Source organism: Schistocerca americana, chromosome 1 (genome assembly GCF_021461395.2).
Source record: "Schistocerca americana isolate TAMUIC-IGC-003095 chromosome 1, iqSchAmer2.1, whole genome shotgun sequence".
In the NCBI taxonomy this organism is placed as follows: Eukaryota; Metazoa; Arthropoda; class Insecta; order Orthoptera; family Acrididae; genus Schistocerca; species Schistocerca americana.
Window position 1 is genome coordinate 811,889,119 of NC_060119.1, and position 16,924 is coordinate 811,906,042.

A 16,924-nucleotide genomic window follows, 5' to 3' on the forward strand; every position below is an offset into this window, starting at 1 on the left:
TTGCAGCGGACATTGGCTGCACTTCGGCAGTTGGTATTAGACAGTTGTTTTGATGTACCAGGGAGCGGCAACGTGAGCCTGTGAGGTGCCTGTGTTCGAGTGGGAGTGCTCCATGAGTGTTTTCAAGTTGTTACTGTGTTCTACTTCAATCAACTACTTTAACTGCCTGTTGAAAATTTTCTTTGCTCGTACTTTGAAAAGTGTGACGGTTGCCGTCTTTCTTGCACCATTGTGGATTAATATTTCTTCCTGTTATCTGTTGTAGAAGCAGGAAGATTTATATGTAAGTAATGAAACGTCCTGAGTGTGCTGCTTGCATAGCGTTGTCAGCTGATGGCTTGTGTTTACTGGTGGCCGGTTTCTATGCTGACAGCAAAATGCACTGGTAAACCGTCTGCAACAGAATGGGTTGTATAATTTTGATTCTCGAGTGCTGAAAAGGTAGATGTCAGCTCAAGGTACTGTATGTGATCACGTATTATTGCTTCATCATTTCCAAGGGTAGTGTTGTTGGTTATTCTCTTTGATGACAAGTACGTATAGTTCAAACTTAAGTGGTTAAATTTTAAACAGAACAAACAGTAGATTCTATTTAATGACAAAACTCAGAGTGCCAATTCATGTGTTATATTTTAAGGGAACCACCTGTTGTTGTCTCGCTCAATGTGGTTGTTGATTTCGGATTTAAATTATCTTTACTTTTTTTACTTACATAACAGTACTTAAGGAAAATTGGCCTATTAACATGTAGTAAGTCATTTACATTCCATACCTAAAAATGTGTGATTTAATTTATCTTGGTTCAGTATTGGTCTTGTAATTTTAAAAGGGTTGGATTCCAGATCACTTTGGAAAACTTGCTAAATTTGAGATTCAAATTTTAGGTCATTCATTTCCTACGACTTTTTGGAGTAAAAATTTTATTTGCACAAGCTAACTGTCCTTAAACAACCTATGCTTTGCTGAAGGCTCTAGTGTCCATGTTTTGTAGTCCACATATTTTGCTCAGTTAAAAAATAAATTTTAAAGGCAACACTGTTTGGCATTAAGCAGACATTGTAGTGCATACTTATTATCTAGTCATGTGCATTAATAGCTGTTGGTTTTGTCTTAGGCTGATAATACAGTGGATGTCCACTTCGCAAATCTGAAACAGTACCCATTAGCTTTAATTAAGCTGTCATTGTATGTTATTATTGCCTTGTTTTCTTCTTCTTTTCTTTTTTTAATATGTGTGTCTAGTGCCTCGAAGTAATTAAAGGAATCAGGCTAGTTTTGTTTAGAATTTTCTAATTGGCTTAGTGCCACCAATCAATAATGTTAATGTTTTTTTATTTTTTTTTTTATTTTTATTTGAGTAAAACACATCATGATTTGGAATCATGATACAAGCAATCCTGTTGAATGTGCTAAATATCGATGTCTACTTCTTCAATGATGTCAATAAATGTTTTGTAAATCTATCGTCCAGGGGCTTTCCACTCAAGGATCACTGTATCCAAGCTATCTCCCTCTAAACATTTTAAAGGGCCATTAGATACAAAGCAATTCCATCTACCTTCACCAATCCTGACCCACATCTCCCTTCCTACCAGTTTTGGCCTCACTGATATGGTTTCGCAGGACTATGTTGGCAAGGATTAAGTATTGGCCGAAACTGAACAGATGGAGGTGATTGTGGCAGCTGGAGATGGTAAGCCCATTTGAAAGGATTCCATGTGCCAAGCAACAACACAGCAATGGTATGTGGCACTGGGTCCTGGTTAGTGATGAAGGAATTTTTCTGTATTGACGCAGATGGAAGGACTACGGATCTGTGGTGGAGGATAACAATGCATAAAACCCAGAATCCACCACCTAAAACCTGATAATCTTGCTGCTGACAAAGGCCCAACCAATGTTTTTCTGAACCGCAAGGATTACATGGCAGAACTCCACCAGCTGTCAGATTCATCTACCTACAAACCCTGCCGCAGTAACCCCATTCCAGAAATCCAGCAGGATCTCCTCAAATCCTTGGGCCCATCCCCGAACCTTGCCCTAGAGTCCATCTCTGTCCTCACCCCCACCAACCCCGAGCTCCTACCTTCTACATGCTTCCTAAGCTCGTAAACCCAACCTCCCAGGACGCCCCACTGTGGCCAGTTACTGTGCCCCCCCCCCCCCCCCCCTGCAAATGAGAGAATCTCTGTCCTTGTACACCAACACCTTCAGCCTATTATCCATGGCCTATCCTCCAACATGAAAGATACAAGCCATTTCCTCTACTAACTCTCCACAGATCATGTTCCTTTACCACATGGTGCCCTACTAGTCACTACTGACTGACGTCACCTCCCTTCACACTAACATCCCTAATGCCCATGGCCTTACTGCCATTGAACACTACCTTGCCCAAGGCCCAATGGAGTCCAAACTTATAACATCATTCCTAGTCCCAATGACCAACTATATCCTCACCCACAATTACTTCTCCTTTGAAGACATCACCTACAAACAAATACAGGGTGACTATGGGTACCTGCATGGTACCACCCTATGCTAACCTATTCATGAGCCATCTACAAGAATCCTTCTTAAACACCCAGAATCCCAAACCCCTCACCTGGTTCAGATTCACTGATGACATCTTCGTGACCTGGATTGAGGGTGAAGGCACGCTATCCACATTCCTCCAGAACCTCAACACCTTCTTCCCCACATACTTCACCTGGTCCTACTTAATCCAACAAGCCACTTCATCTGGTCCTACCCAACCCAACAAGCTATCTTCCTCAATGTTGATCTTTGCCTCAAAGATGGCTACATCTGTACCTCTGTACATATCAAACCTACCAACCACCAGCAATACCTCCACTTTGACAGCTGTCAGCCATTCCATACCAAGCCTAGCCTCCCAGGGCCGTCGCATTTGTAGTGACAAAGAGGCCCCTCTTGACATATACCAAGCGTCTCACGTAGGCCTTCAGAGACCGTAATTACCCTCCCAAATCTCCTACCATACCTTCTCTCTCACCCCCCACCTCCCAAAGTCCCTCCATCCGGCCACAGAGGAGCATGTCCCACATGACTCACTACCATCCAGGACTGGAGCAACTGAATCATATTCTCATCCAGAGTTTTGACTACTTCTCACCGTGCCCTGAAATGAGGAATGTTCTACCCACAATCCTTCCCACCCCTCACACAGTGTATTCAGCTGCCCACTGAACTTACACAATATCCCTCTTCATCCTTATACAACCACTGCCCCCTACCCCTAGCCTCATGGCTCAGCCCTGTAACAGACCTAGATGCAAGACCTGTCCCATACATCATCCCACCACCACCTACTTCAGTCTGCTTACAAGCATCATCTATCCCACTAAATGCAGGGCTACCTGTGAAACCAGCCACATGATCTACAAGCTAAACTGCAACCACTGTGCTGCATTTGACATTAGCATGACTACCAACAAGCTATTTGCCATCATGAATGGCCACCACCAAACTGTGGCCAAGAAACAGCTGGACCACCTAGTTGCTGAGCATGCTGCCCAATAGGACATTCTTCATTTCAAGGGCTGCTTCACTGCCTATGCTACATGGTTTGTTTCCACCAACACCAGCTTTTCTGAATTGCACAGGCTGGAACTCTCCCTGCAGTGTATCCTACGTTTCTGTACCCCTCATCCTTCGTTAGTCATTGTCCTTACACATCTAGCCCCTTCCCTGTTCCCATTCCGGCACAACACAGCTCTCTTTCTACCAACAGACCCACAGTCTTTTTACTTCTCTTCTTTTTTGCTAACATCCCCCGTCCACCATCTAACCTCCCAACTGCACCTAATTGCCCTACCGTTTCTTCACCTTGTCCCTGCATGCTCCCACAAGCAGCACTTTACCGTCCTCCACTACTACCCTGCTATCCCTCCCCCTCCTCACCCCAACCTCCCCCTTACCCCCACTACCCAGCTACTTCTCTCATCATGCACTCCTGCTCGCAGTCTGGCCTCAGCAACTGGAGACTGGGGACGTGTGTGTGAGAGAACATGCATGTGAGTACATTGTCTATTTCTGAAGAAGGCCTTGGCTGAAAGCTTACTTTTTGACAGTCTTTTTGTTGTGCCCATCTGCGACTCAGCATCTCCACAATATGGCGAGTAGTAACTATCCTTTTAATAATATTTTCATATTCCATCCTGGATTTTCCATTGTTTGAAACAAGAATACAATTTTCCCACTCACTTCTCTCAATACAGATATCCAGTTGCTATTTCCAATTAGTATATTCAGGATACTTTGACAGTAGTTTCTCCCTGGCAATGATGATTATTTCACCAATGTTAAGATAAAGAAGGAGTGGATGAGGTAACTGTGGAATTTGTTTTAGTATGGTATAAGCTGTACTTATGCTCTCTGGATAATTTTTATCCTTTTTTCCCCCAAGAGAAAAATTTTTTCTTGTAATTATCCAACTGGATGATGTAAACGATTACCATACTGGCCACTTCAGGCGATGAACAATGCATATTCCTAAAAAATTCTCTCTCAACATCTTAACGACAAACAAGGTTCTGCAGATTAAAAATCACCTACAGCAGGTTTTAGACAGGCACAAACACAACATTGGTATTCCGATCTTATTCTTGCACCTATCCATAGTTTGCTGAAAGGATGAAATGGGTAAACTTTGGTAAAGATCAGAAATAAATTGAGTTCTGACTCAGCTGCTGTCATTCAAGAAACAGAAGCAATATGTTCATGGTTAGAGGATTACTTTATGTAGTAGCATTACAGAAGATGCAACCTGCTGCATGACTCAAGAGACTAAGCGACAGTCAGTGGCATGGTGTTCATTGTCTTACTCGCCATCCTCAAGCCAGCTGACAACATCCCAGACTAAGACATGTTAAGATATGTTAATCACCTTTTTCACAAGTGAGATCATGACCCGTAATAAATTTCTACCTACGGGAGGCAGAGAAGACAATCATGCCATTGACTGTCGCTTGGTCTCTGGATCACGATGGTACCACCAGGTTTCATTTCCTGTGGTGGTGTATATATCCAACACAGTGCACGACCACGGTGCTTTGAGCGATTCCACAATAAGTGTTTACTGACAGTTTCCAACAGCTTTACACCTGATGTCAGGGGAGAGTTGAAGCTAATGGTGATTACTTTGAAGGTCAGTAAAGGTATTTTATTTGTAAACCTTGTTTCCTTTATTACCTGAGAACATTCATCAAATTTTCCAGAAGCATACTCTAATTAAAAGAATATAAAATATACCTTTGTCTTCTTGAATTCGTGGAGTGGGAATCCCTGCTACAAAACTGTGATGGCGGTTTGTAGAATTAATTATTTCATCTCGACGGCGTGACTGTACTTTCTTTATTGCTTCAAGCCATGCCTCCATTGATGCATGAATATTTGAGTGAACAGCTTCACCACGAAGACGTTCCATTTTTGCAATGAGTGTTATTACCTAATGAAATGGAAGTCATGGGCAGCATTACTAACTATACCAAAACATTAACAATGCTATCAAATGGAAACTAATAGACAAAAAGTAACAAAGAACATGTGTATGTACTTGGGCAATTACACTATCTGAAACAAAGTACCCGGACACCTATTAATGGGCATTTACATGGGTGTGTCCACCCTGTGACTTTATGATGGCTTGAACTCTGCCGAGGACACTTTCAATGAGGTGCCTGAATGTCTGTGGAGGAATGGCAGCCCATTCTCCCCTTGGAGCCAAATCCAGAGAAGGCAACTATGTTGGACACTAGGCTATTGAGAGAAGTCGTTGTCCCAACTCATCCCAAAGATGTTCAATTGGGTTTTGGGCAGTACTCTGGGCATGGCAGACCATTACAGTAACGTTGCTGTCCACAATCCACTGCCTCCTAGATTCTGCTTCACAACAGGTTGCACTGTCACGCTGATATAATAATGATCTTCAAAACTTTCCTCTGCTGTATGCAGTGCAATATTCTTCTGCATCCAGTTTTTTATTATGCACAATAAGGCCACGCACTAACCATAAAAAACACCCTCATACCCTAACACCACCTCCTCCATACTTCACTGCTGGCACTGCACATGATGACATATGAATTTCTCCAGGCATTTGCCAACCTCAAACCATTGCATTGCATTGCCACAGAACATATTGTGATACATCACACCAAACCACTGATTCCAGTAATCCACAGTCCTGACACATCACTCTTACAAATACCTCAAGCATCACTTAGAATCGGTTACCGAAATGTGTGGCTTATGAGGAGCTACTCAAACATTGTACCTCATTCTTTTGAAGTCCATACACACCGTCATTGTGCTAGCTGGACTTTTGGTAGTACTTCAGAACTTGAGAGTGAGAGATTTCACTGATTCCATGTGATTTCTTAGAACCACTCTGCCCAATCCTCAACAATCCTTGTCTGTCAGTAAATAACGTGTGCCTATTCTTGGTTTAGTTGTGGTTACTCCTTTATGTTTCCACTTCAATTTCACATCACCAACAGTCAAACTTGGACTGCTTTGGAAGGGTTGAAAGGTCCCTAATGGATTTGTCCCTCCACTGAGAAGACTAGCTCACGTTTGAAGTCACTGAGCTCTCCTAACTGATCCATTTTGCTCTTACTGCTTTTCTACTGACAACACAATAGCCCCTGACTCCTGTTACACTAGCTGATCTGCCTCTTCTGACAGCTAGGGGTCAATTCCATGTGATATGGGGTGTCCGGATACTTTTGATCAGGCGAGTGTGTATAAAGGGAGAATATCAGGTAAAAAACACAGGTAACTTGAAAACCTTCTTAACTCTATGCTTGGCAGGTCACTAAATACTTTTGGAAAGACAGCCTAAACATCAGATAGATTAACAAAAATTTTATACCTAGGCATGGTTTTGCTGTCACCCATTCTGAACAAGCAGACCTGCTTAAGAGAACGTTTTCTTTCCTAGAAAAATATGCTCTAATATTATGTAGAAAAATGTTAGCTAGATTCAAAAAAACACCAACATTCCACCAGTTAATTCAAGTTAAACATTATTTACATAGAAATATCACAACAAAACTGTTCTTTTTCACTAAAAAACTGAAGACTAAAAATATAAAACTTCACATAACCTACAGAAAACTTATGTCATCTGCATGCCTAGAAATAGTTATTACACAATAGACACAAAAGTAATATTAGAACATATTCTTGTAGAAAGTTTGTTTCCCTTGGATAAGGATCATTCATTATCCCTTTCTGGTGCTCTAAAGATCATACTTGTCGAGTTAGGAAACACCACGTGAAGCTAATGTGAGGTAACACAGCTTGCAATGACTGACAAAATAAATATTACACAACAAGAGAAAATAATTATTGCAATATTCCTTAAAGTGCGACTGCTGTCGTATCACGAATAGGTAGTAACATTTTTAATAACATTTTATCAGTCCATGTATCCTGTGTATTAACTAAGGAATCAATGATTACATGACTCCTTGCAAGTACAAAAATCGGTCTATATGCATCAAAACATACAGCTGAAATAGGATCAATCATGAACGCACAAAATAGTCTCTCCATTGAATGCGATAAAATTCCTCTATTATTTTGAAAATATGCGATATGCGATTGCTAACCCACTCTTTCCCTTTCTAGTACACGTTTTGAATTATTGCTGAAATAAAGGTAGAGTCCATCCAAAATGAAATTTGATACATTCAAGCCAAAGCATAAGAATAGTAATACAGGCCAAGTCAAACATTAGCATATTGCACAGCCAAATCTCCATTATGAATGGGTTTTCATTCAATTTATATTTTAGTGAGGAATTCTACATCTACATCTACATCTACATTTATACTCCGCAAGCCACCCAACGGTGTGTGGCGGAGGGCACTTTACGTGCCACTGTCATTACCTCCCTTTCCTGTTCCAGTCGCGTATGGTTCGCGGGAAGAACGAGTGTCTGAAAGCCTCCGTGCGCGCTCGAGTCTCTCTAATTTTACATTCGTGATCTCCTCGGGAGGTATAAGTAGGGGGAAGCAATATATTCGATACCTCATCCAGTAACGCACCCTCTCGAAACCTGGCGAGCAAGCTACACCGCGATGCAGAGCGCCTCTCTTGCAGAGTCTGCCACTTGAGTTTATTAAACATCTCCGTAACGCTATCACGGTTACCAAATAACCCTGTGACAAAACGCGCCGCTCTTCTTTGGATCTTCTCTATCTCCTCCGTCAAACCGATCTGGTACGGATCCCACACTGATGAGCAATACTCAAGTATAGGTCGAACGAGTGTTTTGTAAGCCATCTCCTTTGTTGATGGACTACATTTTCTAAGCACTCTCCCAATGAATCTCAACCTGGTACCCGCCTTACCAACAATTAATTTTATATGATTATGTCCCGAGTTTTTTAATCTTCTGTTTCCCTTATCACAAGTGGCTCAGCCTAAGAGGCAGTAATGTAGTGATATCCAAAGGAGAAGATGCTTTATACCATTGAGAAACTCAAGGTTTTTCAGCAGCATTTAAATTTAATGTTGGCACTCTGCAAAGTATGAACAGTTATACTGGAAAATAAGATGGAACTATCATTGTGGAGAACAATGAAACAAGACAAAGAGGCTGTGAATATACCAACTGCTTCTGGCAGTAAAGACAGTTAGTTCTACAACGTCCTCACTAATTGAAGGTGTTACCGAGTATTAAATGACGATGGTTAGAGATATTTCACTATTGAATGCGGACAGGATGAGAAGGTAAATATGTTTGCCTTTAAATGTTAACAATAGATTGGATTATGTAACACCAAATAAAATAAAGATTTCAAGGACGAATAGTTATTATTATGAGATCGGGAAAGCAAACTATCACACTTAGAATATTGCTTTAGTTTTAATAGGATCCACAAGGACCACAACATTTCTGAACAGTAACACTGTGCTGCACTGGCTGTCATTGGTGGGACTGAAATATCCCTTTATTTTGCATTCATCATAGTGACATTTTGCTCATAAAGGCATTTTCCAACACAATGTTTAGTACAACCCATCAAATGTCATTCAATGTTTTAAAAAAAATCTTAGAGAGTAACCAGACTTTGGAAATGAAGACATGGCACTAAGAGGTTCTCGAACAGATGTGACAAAGCTACCACCCACAAACACAATAACTCCCCCAGCGCACACAGAGACATAAATAAGAAACAGAAGTCATCAGAACTTCAGCTATAATTTTCAAAACCTTCTGGCATCACGCAATACATTCTCATGACATCCGTGAAAAGTGAGATGATAATGTTTTGAATTAAGATCTGAGTGTAAAAGTTATTTTTTTCTGTTTTTGAAAGTAACTGTAAGCTGACCAATGAACTGATAATGTTTTGAATTCAGATCTGAGTGTAAAAGTTATTTTTTTCTGTGTTTGAAAGTAACTGTAAGCTGACCAATGAACATCAATAGATATCGAATTATGTAACAACCTAGTGCAGACCAAAACTATATCTGCAACATGACCACAATTCCCAATAGTATAAAGCTGATGAACGTAATTTCACTTTTTCATATTTGTTAATAACAGCCACACATATAGTTGCAGATGATATGCTGTATGCCAGAGAAATGACAACAAAAAGACAGAGAATATGCTGGAAATAATTGCAAGAAACGAAGAACCCACACTACGACTTGCACGTAAAAACGGTATTATAAAGCTATTCACAGAATACAATATTTGGGACCAAACAGTACACATGTAATAATGTTTTGTAATGTTTATAACTATGCTAATTTTACATGTTTTAGAATAAAGAAAAACCCACTGATGATGGCAATATTGTCGCTGAAACCCACTAATGATGGTGATATTGCAGATAAAACTAGTTTGTGAGAAAAAAAATTACAATAAAAGTTCCATAAAATTTCGCACGTGCAGCCGCATAAATTCAGCTTCATCTTCCAATACTTTAGCTGAATACTGTCCAGCCATCTTCAGAGTGAGCTAAGGTGACTAATGCTCAAGCAGTAAACCACTGTGTATGCAGCCAAAGTACTTGAGCATTAGTTACCTTGCCTCACTCTGAAGATGGCTGGATGGTATTCAGATGAAATATCAGAAGAAGAAGAAGAAGAAGAAGCTGAATTTATGCGGCTGCATGTCCAAAATTTTATGGAACAGTCTTTGTGCCGTGAAAACATGAAGGTACAGTAAAAGTGTTCTGCATCAAGGCAGAGCCATAGTTCCACAATATTGTTAGAATTATACAAATTTGCACAATTTAAATACACTACCTCTATGGAGCAACATGCATAATATGTTGAAAACAAACAAACATCCTTTGAAACAACTGTAATTTATGGTAAGAGGTCTCTTGAATCACAGCCATATTTCAATACAAATTCTATTCTGGTGGAAAACAATCTCACTTATGAGTCATGTTGTGGAAAACAAATCATAATTTGAGCAGAGAAAAAGTACTATATTCACAGTAATACCAAACTCCAAATTTGGCTGAGAATACTAAAAAGCAAATATTGTGTATGTGCATATGATTTTTAACTTTTCACATTGAAGCATCTAAATAAAATACACTTACCTCAAAAGATAATGATCCAGTATACAGAGTGAGTGAAAAATGACTGTACAACTTTGGAATGATATAGAAATTTATTGAGATAACTTTCAAAATCGGAACATGTGTCATTTTGTAGCAAACAACTTCAAGTTTCACATAAAAGTGTCAAGTCTCATTTTGGTTCGATGTGACTACTTCGGCAAACATCCCAAGGGTAATCAATTTCTTCACTCACTTGTTGCAGCAAATTGGTCAGGTTGGCTAAATCGTTTGGTTGGGGGAGGAACATACACATGGTCTTTAATGAAACCCCAGAGAAAGAAATCCAGTGGTGTCAAGTCTGGGGAGTGAGGTGGTCGTGTGATTAGCCGTTCACACCCAACCAATCGACTCGGAAGCAATCGCAGTACTTACCAAACAGTCTTTTGTGGAATTCCAGTCTCACGAGATGCACATCGCGTTGATTTTTGTGGAGTGTGGGCAAAGCTCTCTCTAACGCGTTAGCCTTAATCATCACCACATCCTGGGCGACCTGGTGATTTATCATATCACAGTGTACAACCCGTCTTGACAAATTATTGTGCTCGGAGTAAATTCAAGGCCTGCTCTGGAGGTTCTTTAGCATATTCGGTGCAAAATTTATGCCAAACATTTGCTGCAGAGCTTGTTTCATGAAATAAAAATACACAGGGAGCACACTCCACACCAGTGAAAGTAGCCATTTTAACTGTGCACTACCCTGGTGATCCATGTGGCGTACTGATGCACTGTGTGAATCGAACTTGGTATGAAATGACATCTACCGATTCTGTAAGTTATCTCAATAAATTTCGACATCATTCCAAAGCTGTAATGTTCTTTTTGACTAACACTGTATATGTTTTCTGTGTACCACTGCAAATATCTTCCCTTCATTTATTCCTTTTTTTACACTTGCAGGCATTACTACCAACCACGGCCACAGTGCGCCTTGCAGTGAATATAAACACTGTACAAATATTAATTATTATAAATTCTAATAAATATATGCTATACCCTTGCATGTTCACGAAGCTGATCAATTATTAGTCGATCAACTCTTGAAGGTGTTGGTGGTAATCGAGGTACAGGTATATTATTAGCTGAAGATACTTTTTTCCCTGGGTTGTGCCGTGCTAAATCTGCTTCTGTTTTCTTTCGTTCCTTTTCCAAGCTCTTAAACTGATCATAGCACTCTTCTAAGCGCAGATGAAGCTCGCTTGAGGGTCCACTTCGCCTAAAAATTAATGTTATTATTTCTTAACAAACAAACATCTATTTATCTATCTATCTATCTATCTATCTATCTTTTTTTTTTCACATATCCATCCGCACATACACAGACACAAGCAGACATTTGTAAAGGCAAAGAGTTTGGGCAGAGATGTCAGTCGAGGCGGAAGTACAGAGGCAAAGATGTTGTTGAAAGACAGGTGAGGTATGAGCAGCGGCAAATTGAAATTAGCGGAGATGGAGGCCTGGCGGCTAACGAGAAGAGAGGATATACTGAAGAGCAAGTTCAGTATATCCTCTCTTCTCATTATCCGCCAGGCCTCAATCTCCGCTATTTCAATTTGCCGCCGCTCATACCTCACCTGTCTTTCGACAACATCTTTGCCTCTGTACTTCCGCCTCGACTGACATCTCTGCCCAAACTCTTTGCCTTTACAAATGTCTGCTTGTGTCTGTGTATGTGCGGATGGATATGTGAAAAAAATTAATAATAATAATAATATATATATATATTTCTTGCAAAGGTTCTGTGTAGCTATATTACACACAAAACTCACCTAACTGATCGAAAACCGTAAACATGTGAAGGAATTCCAAATAATCCAGGTACATCAAATACTGGTAGCCCATCTGGTCCGACAGGTCCCGATGTGGTAAGATAACCAAGATTTGCCCTTGCTTTTAACAATTCAGTGCAAAATTCCGGAGGATACGTTGTTCCATCCAGTGGTGGAGGTGGAATCATTTGATGCAATGTTAGAGATGCATTTCCATACTGGAATGGATGGAAATTAGATGCACGATTGTCAGTATTTAAATAGTTTGCATTTTCTATTGCTGAAGATTGTGTCAGCAAGCTGTTGAAGTTTGTAGCAGAATTGGAAAATGATGAATTTCTTGCACAGTTCAAAGTAACATGACTTGCACCAGTTCCACTACTTTGTACATTTTTCATTACTGCATCATTTGCATTGCCATTTAAACGATAATTAACATTTCTGTCTGCGGTACTTGATCCGAATCTTGATGTATTGTTGTACACATATCCCGTGTTGCCTCCCGAGTCTGGGCCACAGCCAACAGATATTGCCTACAAAAGATTTTTACAATTAATTGGAGTGTCGAAACAATAACATGAACAACTGCTGTTTTGGTGTCAGAAATTTTGCAATTATTATGACAATCACTTCGTGTACCTTGATGCCAACTATGTACCTTTTTCTTAAGTTCCAATTGAGGGTATCAATTTTATATATAAATATAATGTAATTGGGTAGATAGATTGGAGCCTTTCTGGTAGAAGGGTTGAAAGGGAAGGAAGAGGGGTGAAGGAAAAGGACTTTGTAGCGGGACTTTGAATTTCGCCGCGCTACACTCGTTCCCTCAGATAAAAAATATCCCGTCGCAGCGGTATGAGCGCTCGACGGCAGAGAAACTACTAAAATTGTAACTCTTTTTTTGTTTTCTATTCGTTTCTTAATTGTCTCTTGATAGCCGAAGCTGAAGGCAGACGTGATCTGATGAAGACGTAAAACAAAAACTTATCAGCTAGTCTTGATCTGATTTTAATGTGTAGACATATTGTGGAAGTTGTTAAGAAATTCGGAAGACCTGGACGCCGCACGAAAGAAGACAAGTTTACCTGGTAAAGGATGAACTCTTATCTACGTCATTTCCCCCTGTCAGTTACATTTTGTTATTCTCTGTTCTTTTTCAATACTTTTTGTAGTGGAAATTGGTTTAACTTTTGCTCAAAAATGCCACAAGGACCACCCCAACAATAGCTTTTCTGTAATACGAAGTCCGATTTGCTTCTCATTCTTTCCCTTTTTTTTTTTTTTTTTTTTTTTTTTTTCACGGTCATTTACGATATTAAAACCCCCTTTTTTTCACCATTTTTTCTCACATTTTCAACCTTTTTCTTTTCTTCCCCTTTTTTCTTTTTTATTAACCACTACAACTTGAGAGGTTTAGGAAAAGGAGTAGGCTTTACGAAAGTCACCCAGAACCACAGGTCAGGGGACACTCAGTGGACGGTTAGAGAAGGAAAGACAGACTGTTGGGGACTGGCAGAAAATGAAAGATGTAGAAAACTAAAATGGAGTGAAGAAAGTAATCGTTACCATGAAGAAATTAATGTAAATTAAGGCCAGTAGGTAGGTGGCGAGAACCAAGGACACGCTGTAGCGCTAGTTCCCACCTGCACAGTCCTGAGAAACTAGTGTCTGGGGAGGAAGCCAGATGGGGCATGTGGTGAAACAAGCACCGAGGTCTGACTGTCATGTTGTAGAGCATTCTCTGCAGGATATTGTGTGTTGCCAGTATACACCCTCTTTCTATGCCCATTCATTGTAACTGATAACTCGGTGATGCTGATGTAAAAGAGCAAACAGTGTTTATGTAACAGCTGGTATATAATGTAAGGTTTCACAAGTGGCTCTCCCTTTGATGGTATATGTTTTGCCAGTTACATGGCTGGTATAGGTGGTGGAAGGATGGTCCATAGCCCAAGTCTTGCAGAGGAAGCAGTCACAAGGAAAGAAGCCATAGGGTGGGAGATGGGTGCAGGAGCAGCACAGGGTCTGATAAGGATATTATGGAGATTGAGAGGGTGATGGAAAGCTATTCTAGGTGTGGTGAGCAAAATCTCGGACAGAATGGATTGCTCCAAAGTTGTCTTTTGGAGGGATCAGCAGTACGAGGATGTGATGTGATTGCCAGGGACATCTGCTTTTGAACTAGGCTGGAGGGGTATTAACATCTAGTGATGACTAAGGTGACAATGGTGGTGTTTTGCTGTAAAGAGTCTGCACCTGAACAAATACGTTTGCCTTGAATGCCAAGGTTCCCCCAACAATCAGTCTTTCCTTCTCATCCTGTCCGGTAAGTCTCCCCTGACTGTGGTTCTGGGTGACTTATCCAAAATCTATCCCTTTTCCAAAACCTCCCCAGTCCTTTCCCTTCTTCCTTCCTTTTCAACCCTACTGCCAGAAGAAAAAGCCACTGGCTGAAAGCTTGCCTAAGGTGTGTGTGTGTGTGTGTGTGTGTGTGTGTGTGTGTGTGTGTGTGTGTGTGTGTGTGTAGTATAATTCTTGACATAACTTCGACAATTAACACTGTCTTTTTCAATAACACCTGCACAAATGGATTTGCTACTCATTTGAATTCCACCCTAGTACTTCCTTTCCTCCTTAACCTACCTATTATATGCTCCCTGACAAACAGTGTAAATGTTCCATTAATTCACACTTGAAACACTTCAGTTTGTCATCACCAAAGCACTTTGAGAACACATATGCTTATTTGGTCCCCTCCCTCAAATCAACCAACCGACATATGCACTGTCCTGATAAAGCTAGGTCTTTAGCCTTATTTGTTATCCAACTGATTTTTTTAACTTGCACCTTAGCCACAGTAGTAAATCAACACACTATTTCAGGTGGGATCTTTTTAACAAAGTCCCAATAGTGCCGGTAAATTTGTTTTCATGTTTTGTTTTGCATACCTTGCACAAAGTTTTCCAATACACCCACAGTGCAGCCATTTGCCTTTAAACAAGAGTGTCCAATACAAAGGTCTGTATATTTTTGATGTTTTATTCTGTGGTTGCAGTTAAGACATTCTACAAATTGATCATCTCCAAAGAAAAGGAGCATGTATGAACCAAGCTGGGGCGGCTCATTCTCATCTATTTAGGATGAATTTCAGTTGGCGATAAACTGTACAAAAGAAATTCAGGTATTCCAGTTGATGCATTTGACCTACACACACGCATCACAATTACTTTAAAAAGCCATACAAACAAAATCATTTCACAAGTTAGATTAATAAGTAACATACATTATTGTCCACCATATAGTAGAGATGCCAAGTCGCGATAGGCACAACAAAAAGATTGACACAATTACAGCTTTCAGACATTAAGGCCTTTGTCGGCAGTAGACACACACACACACACACACACACACACACACACACACACACACAGCTTGCACACATGTCTGCAGTCTCAGAGAACTGAAACTACACTGTGAGCAGCATCACCAGTGCATGATGGGAGTGGCGACTGGGTGGGGGTAAGGAGCAGGCTGGGGCACGGAGGGGGAGGGATAGTATGGTGGGAGTGGCAGACAGTGAAGTGTTGCAGTTAATATGGAGGGCAGGAGAGAAGGTGTGGAGGGGGGAGGGGTTAAGTAACGGAAAGGAGAGAAATAAAAAGAAATTAAAAGACTGGGTGTGGTGGTGAAATGATGGCTGTGTAGTGCTGGAATGGGAACAGGGAGGGGGCTGGATGGGTGAGGACAGTGACTAACGAAGGTTGATGCCAGGAGGGTTACGGGAACGTAGGATGTATTGCACGGAAAGTTCCCACCAGCGCAATTCAGAAAAGCTGGTGTTGGTGGTAAGGATCCATATGGCACAGGCTGTGACCGCAGTCCACCATCTAGAAACTGATCCCGACCTTATAATCCTACCTGCAGACAAAGGCTCCACCACCGCTGTTTCGAACCCCAAGGATTACGTGGCAGAAGGACTCCTGCCTACAAACCATGCCACAGTGATCCCATTCCAGTAATCCAGCAGCATCTCCAGTCACTACTCAAATCCTTAGGCCCATCTCAGAACCTCTCCCCAGAGTTCATCTCTCTACTTACCCCTACCATTCCCCGCACTCCCACCTTCTACATGCTTCCTTTAAGTCCATAAACCCAACCACCCAGGACGCCCCATTGTGGCTGGTTACTGTGCCCCAACTGAGAGAATCTCTGCTCTCATAGACCAACACCTTCAACCTATTACCCGGAACCTATCCTCCTATATAAAAGATACCAACCATTTCCTCGACCGACTCTCCACAGTTCCTGTCCCTTTACCACACGGTGCCCTGCTCGTCACTATTGATGCCATCTCCCTGTACACTAACATCCCTAATGCCCATGGCCTTACTGCTATTGAACACTACCTTTCCCAAGGCCCAACACGATTCCAAACTAACAACATTCTTCCTAGTCGCCATGACCAACTACATCCTCACCCACAATTAGTTCTCCTTTGAAGGCATTACCACAAACAAGTCCAAGGTATGGCTATGGGCA

General features: G+C 41.0%; 1 protein-coding gene across 1 annotated transcript in view; it reads right to left on the reverse strand.

Annotated features, from left to right (window-relative positions):
- Positions 1-16,924, reverse strand: part of LOC124612869 — a 246,582-nt gene that overhangs the window by 13,251 nt on the left and 216,407 nt on the right. Inside the window, exons 9-11 of the mRNA XM_047141308.1 lie at positions 12,386-12,918; positions 11,613-11,832; positions 5,275-5,470 (exon numbers count right to left, since the gene is read on the reverse strand). Of these exons, the coding sequence (XP_046997264.1) occupies positions 5,275-5,470; positions 11,613-11,832; positions 12,386-12,918 (949 nt within the window). The remainder of the gene's footprint in view (positions 1-5,274; positions 5,471-11,612; positions 11,833-12,385; positions 12,919-16,924) is intronic.